At 42.4% G+C, this 6,297-nt stretch overlaps 1 protein-coding gene across 2 annotated transcripts in view; it reads left to right on the forward strand.

Moving 5' to 3' along the window:
• The window catches only part of xylt1 (xylosyltransferase I), a 95,568-nt gene that overhangs the window by 59,366 nt on the left and 29,905 nt on the right, over positions 1-6,297 (forward strand). For both annotated transcript variants that reach the window (XM_046047851.1, XM_046047850.1), the window contains exons 3-4: positions 2,591-2,763; positions 2,920-3,122. In XM_046047851.1, coding sequence (XP_045903807.1) covers positions 2,591-2,763; positions 2,920-3,122 — 376 coding nt within the window. The remainder of the gene's footprint in view (positions 1-2,590; positions 2,764-2,919; positions 3,123-6,297) is intronic.

Genomic DNA, 6,297 nt, shown 5'->3' on the forward strand with positions numbered 1-6,297 from the left:
TGTTTTTAGCAGCTCCAATATGCTAACTGCCCAGAACCAAACAGCAGACAGAGTTAGCAACTGCTGGTGAACCTAGTGGAGCATTTAGCAGATAAAGAGCTAGATATTTCGCTCAGCTGGTTGTTGTTGACAGCGTGTTGTTAGCTGTGTCTGTTGGATGCCTTATTAAGTAACTGTTTGCTCAGAAGTTTGCCATACTAACTTAAAAGGTGATCATAGGTGCTCGTAAATGTTGTGTTCAGTGTTGTGTTTGCTCTGCTCTCAGGTGGCTAAAAAATCAGTTATGAGGTCTACAGGTTTAAAGGGGGAAAAAAAAATGTGTTATTGTATTCATATAAATCAAACTCATGTATATGATTTATATGTCTGCAAACCTGGCTTTGTGGAATGAAACCATCCCCGAGACATTTTCAAATGCAATTTGATACAAGCCCTTTGGGGTAAAGCTCAGCTCTTGTTCTAACCTCTCATATGAGCAGTTAAGATGGAGGGTGGGTAACAGCCCGAAGTTACACAAGATGATGGAGGAAGAGAGTGGGGTGATAGCAGATGAGGGAGAAGCAGTTTAAAAGATTGATGGGGATGGGAAGGATGATGAAGAGTGATGAGCTCAAGAGGAGGGCTTTTGTTTTTTCTTTTGGAATAGGCCTCCGGTCTCTTCAGGTGCAAGACCTGTTCAAAAAATACAACATTTTCTGCAGATAAACACACTTGCTCGAAAAAACTGAAATGTAAGTTTGGGCACACACACAGTAGTGCTCATTAGTTCAGCTAGCTAGCGTAGCACACATTCTCAAAGTGCTTTGTGAAGCGACTGGCCAATTATCCGTGTGCAAAGCAAACCAGTGAACCTTCTTAGCTGGCCACCAATTACCGTTCAATCTGATTTGGCCCACAGCAGATCTCCCCCTGAGCTGTCACACACACACACATATACACACACACACACACACACACACACAGAGAGTGAGAAATAAGTATGAGTGACTGACAGGAGCCACGGCCAACTGGGGCCAATTGAAGCCAAAGGAGCGGGTCATTAACCCCAACCTTGTGGCCAACCTTTAAACAAAGCCATGCTGGACACCTTAAATTAGAATGAATGAGATTAGTTGATCAGGAAGGACTAGGCTTTCTTAGCCTACCCCTTTCAACTCATAAAGAGAAGACATGTCAGACACTTGCCCTTAAATTTTGAGTAATTACAGGTCCCTAGAGCCAGACGTGGAGAGGAGGCGGGAGGAAATGTAACCTCAGGCGAATAAACAGCCCCCACCCCAGTATTCCCTCAGCTTCCTCTACTTCTTCACCACAAACCGGCTCTTGGGAACTGAAGTCCCAAATTATAGTCATTAATCTCCTTAAGGCACATTCTGTGAACAAACATGTCTCATAAGCTGTGTGTGCACATTGGCTGTAATAATTGAAGATTTAAAAACAAACAATGTCTGAGATAATGTTGGGACTTGATGGTGGAGAACAGCTTCGAAAAAGGTTTTTTTCAGATTTGAAGTGCAAGTGTTTATTTTTGAGCAGTTATGTGTGGTACAAAACCACATAACGGAGCTATGTGAGGTTCTCTCCAGAGATTGTTGGAATTGTTTCAATTGATAGTGGCCTGGCAGGCCGCGACCAAGGCAGTGTTTGCCTATATGCTTATTGTTGTTTGTGTGAAATCCAAGGCATCTTCTGGGAGTTTTGCCTGCGAGGAATTGTGGCACACTGTCAAACCGCGCTCCACCCTGAAAGCCTCAGAGGAATTGCTTATAGGATTCCTGTCTGAATGAGGATACTAGTTACAGTGTGTGTAGTGTCTGGTTAAATTGCCATAATTCCAATCAAATCACGTAAGAAAATGGATGAGCGAGTCATGGTTTTGTGGGTATGTTTTTTTTTTGTTCCCCAGCAAGGCTGAAGTATGACATTGTTGTTTATATTTATTCATTTATTCATTATAACCTCAGTTGTAGCAAGGCTTCCTTTCCCTGTGCGTAACACTGACCAATTTGGCCCCCTGAATTACACAGTGGAGAGCAAAAAGAAGTAACCCATGTTATAATAATGCTACAGCCAGTGTCAAGTCTTACAGTATATCTTCAAAAGAGCATCTTGATTTGTAGTTATAAAACAGGTACTTCTACATTTTAAACTGTATCACACAATGAGACACAATGTAAAATACCCACTAAATGTTCACATTGACAACACTGGCAGTTCATTATTATAAATATGCTAATCATACCACTCCAATGGCTACTTACTTTGTTGCCTAGCAACCTTGTTGTTTAGTCATTTCTGTTTATTGTTTAATAAAAGAATAGCATCTAATTATTATTAATAAGTATATTCATTATGCTTTGGCATTTGCTTTCTGTGTCCCTGGAAGATATCCCATCATACAGTGACTAATATTTTGTGCAGCCTCTCATAGATGATCAAAATAAATAACAGATTTGATTTGGTAATCAAACAAGCGAACAATCCCTGATTATATTACTGATTAAGAGTCCATGCAAGGTTAATTCAAGATTTATATTCACTGGTATGATTACATAAATATAGACATGTTGTTTTCTTTATTCCCTAACAGGTAAAGCCAATGCTAACGTCCAGTGGGATGAGGACTCCGCTGAGAGCTTTCCATCAAAACCAGTGAGAATAGCGTTTGTCCTGGTGGTCCATGGACGAGCCTCTCGCCAGTTTCAACGCCTCTTCAAAGCCATCTACCACACCTCGCACTACTACTACATACACGTCGATCAGGTGAGCCACACTTCACTGTTTGGTCAATGGAAGCTTGGTTATATTATTATATTATATTGAGATTTTCTTTGTTTTTCAATTACATTAACTTGTAAAATGTATGTCTTGGTATAAGACAGAATATTAATCAGTGTGTGAACATTTCCTTTATTCCAGCGCTCTAACTACCTGCACAGGCAGGTACATGCCTTGGCTGCCCAGTATACGAATGTGAGGGTGACACCCTGGCGCATGGCCACTATCTGGGGCGGTGCCAGTCTGCTGACCATGTATCTTCGCAGCATGGCGGACCTGCTGGCCATGAGGGACTGGAGCTGGGATTTCTTCATCAACCTCAGCGCTGCCGACTACCCCATCAGGTAACGCGGATGGATCTCACAACACAGGGAGTTCAGTGAAGGATGGTGGGGGGGGGGGCTGATGGGAAGGCAGTCTGGTAATGAATTTTCCTGTAAGATGTGCGATGTGTAGGGCCAAGCATCCAGTATAGGTGACAAAGGCAGTCACCTGGGCAAGACAATACAATCAATATGGAAGAAATTCAATACAGAGTTGTCTGGGCTCCTGTGGTTAACTGTGAGCTTTAAATAAAGAGTCACTCCAAACCAAACAGATCAATGATATTGGACCTCTGCTTCTCTCAAACACTATTCGTTAACACTTTCTCTTCCAAGTCCCTGCTTCCTTGCTTGTACTCCATTGAATGGGTTACATGGTGAACTGATTACAATTTAATTACCCAGTGTCAATAGCTATTGGCTTTCCAGGACTGTTGTGTACTGTACAGTCCGAAAATCATCTCTCCACACGTAAATATCCGCTTTAAATAGCTGCAAAAGGTCAGTAAAGCCACAAAGTCTACATAAACTGGACATAAAGTCATGGAAATAACCAATTGGAGGAGAAATTTTGTGACATGTTCTTTTTTTTATGTGAGTTTATAGTCCTTCTGGGGGTTTAGGGTCTGCTGGGTTTTTGATGTAGCTCTGCAGCAGCCAATTAAAATCCTCCTATTAAGGAGAGAGTTATCTCTTCTGCGCAGCCAGATGTCCACCCGTTGAATTTAGACAAGCTGTAATGGCCACTGGGTAAAAGGAGGCTGGATTTGATGTCTCCACAGCTGGAGCCAAGATGCAGGCGCAAGTGTGGATTTTTTTTCATAGACGGGTTCAGTCTTGTTGTGTTTAGTTCTTTTCATCATATCGATGAACGCTGCTGACGTGCTGTCTGTTTGTCTGTGTATGAGCGTCTGTATCTCTGCACCAGTGTGTGCATGTCTGAGTTCATGTCTTGCCGTCCGCTTAGTTCGGCGTGTCTCAGCACCTGTCTGTGTATATGGGTGCATATGTATCCTGTCTGTGCTCCCGTCTGTTTGTCTGTCTGCCTGCATGATTAAAGGTATTTGCGAGTGCGTGCACCGAGACGCTGTCTTCTTCCCGTCTTTTGCCTCCTCATTTGCATAAGGGTGATGTTGTTGAGAAAAAAGGCTGACAGTGGAGGTTTTAAGCCCCATCTGTTGGGAAACGAAACGATTGATGGAGCGAAAGAGGGAGCTGAGAGGCAGAAATGACAGGCAGAGAGGCGAGGGAGCGAGAATAAGCAGTTAGGGTAGGGGAACAAGAGGGAACTGCATGTTTTGGATCCATGCAATATGGAAATATGGAAATTGCACTATTTGCTTAGCAAGTGCATTTGTAACCACAGCTTGGATTTGACCAAATCTGTGCACTGCATATTTACTAAGTTGAACTTGCAAATATGGTCCTTTTAAGTGGCAGGCCTGGGTTCATGCCTGTGAGAGGGAGCATCCGTGCTACTCGAGGGTCCTCAAGCAAGAAACTGAAACCCATTCGGCTGTTTTGTTGCTGACAATCCATTCTGATTTCTTTGGGCACAGGATCAGGCAGAAAGACACATTCTCCCTCAGAAATAAACACCTCAGCATTCCATTATCATTATAGACATACTATTGCACACTACAGCACAGAAAACATGTTGGAATAAGCAGATGCCTCATTTTTGCCAGACTGCAAATATAACTGTGTATTAAGCTGCCGGTATGCTTCATCAGAACTGTTTGTCAGATGGTTGAATAGCTTTGGAGACCCCCTGACCCAACACCTTTCTGACGTTGGATTCGGGGGGGGTCGGTGTCCTACTAGTTCTGTTAATTTCCAAAACCAATAATGACATTCATACCCACTACACCGTGATTGGCCAGCTGTGAGGAGGTGAGAAACTATTTCTGTCACTTTTCATGTGAACAACAACACTGTGAATGCCTTCCAGGACAGAAAATATAAAAATGTTACTTAACAATGTCACATCTCCCCCCTCCACCTTTGAGTGTGACCATTATGTATGTATGTATGTATGTATGTATGTATACCATATGTTGTAATTCTTTTCAAGCATAACCTGACCCTTAATCTTCCATTATTTTTGTCAAATTCATTTTAAGCTGGAACCCTGGAATTATTTATATTGATCATACTACATTTATTCAGCTAAATATATGTATTGTGAACCTGCAACAGTCTTTCGTGAATTTAGCTTTACGTTAGTGTTTTTGGTCAAAGACTTTCCAAATGCCACTTGTTTTGACTGTGCCGTGCAAGTGCAGGCAGGAAAGAGGGGTGAGGGGAGGCTCCCACCCCTCTGCCCCGCGCTGCCCTGACTACTGCTGTTGTTATCAGTGGGACTGGAGACAAGCATTATTTCCCCTCTAATTCCCTGATAATGTCTGTCCTGCCGCATGGATGGCTCTCAAAGGCAAACCCAGAGCCCCTCACACCAGCAAAGGGGCTGTGTGTCCAGGGGGAGATGTGTGTGCCTCTGTGTGTGTGTGTGTGTGTGTGTGTGTGTGTGTGTGTGTGTGTCCAGAGAGGCCAGAGGATGAGTTACACGCTTGCTTTGTCAGAGTACAACCCTCTTTCCCAGCTTTTATCTACACAGTCTTCTTGCTTTTACCTCTTTTTTATTTCTTCAAAGCCCCTTTCATGGACTTTACAGCAGTCTGAGCTTTGTGAGACAATGACTGGCTGCAGGCACCATATCTTCTAATCTCTTTCACTTTGTCATCTCTGTCTGTGGAAAGAGATGTATCTCATATTTTAGCTTTGTTCCATAAGTGATGTGTGTCATTTTCCTCTTGTGGGAAAAAAAACAACCTTTATAACCTGTTAGAACTAAGCCTAACTCATTTGAATGTAATTCTACTTCTACTTCTAAAATGGAAAAAAAAAAACACTGAAAAACCTGCAGGATTTTTAAATTAAGTTAAAAAACTTCTAGTAGGTTTTTCCAGGACAAAGATGGTGAATGTATGACCCATCATTCATCTGTCTGAGTGTTGTTAAGAGTGTGGGTTCACAACCTGTCAGCCATTGAAATTCAACTATTCCCCTCTGGAATGAAAAAGGCACATTATTAATTAATACAAGACTGTGGACGTGAAACAAGTATAATTGGTAATGGAAATTGAAAGGGTGCACATTTTTTAGTTGTCAGGTAGAGTCGAAACTCCCAGCAGTA

Source organism: Micropterus dolomieu, linkage group LG04, assembly GCF_021292245.1.
Source record: "Micropterus dolomieu isolate WLL.071019.BEF.003 ecotype Adirondacks linkage group LG04, ASM2129224v1, whole genome shotgun sequence".
NCBI classification, from domain to species: domain Eukaryota; kingdom Metazoa; phylum Chordata; class Actinopteri; order Centrarchiformes; family Centrarchidae; genus Micropterus; species Micropterus dolomieu.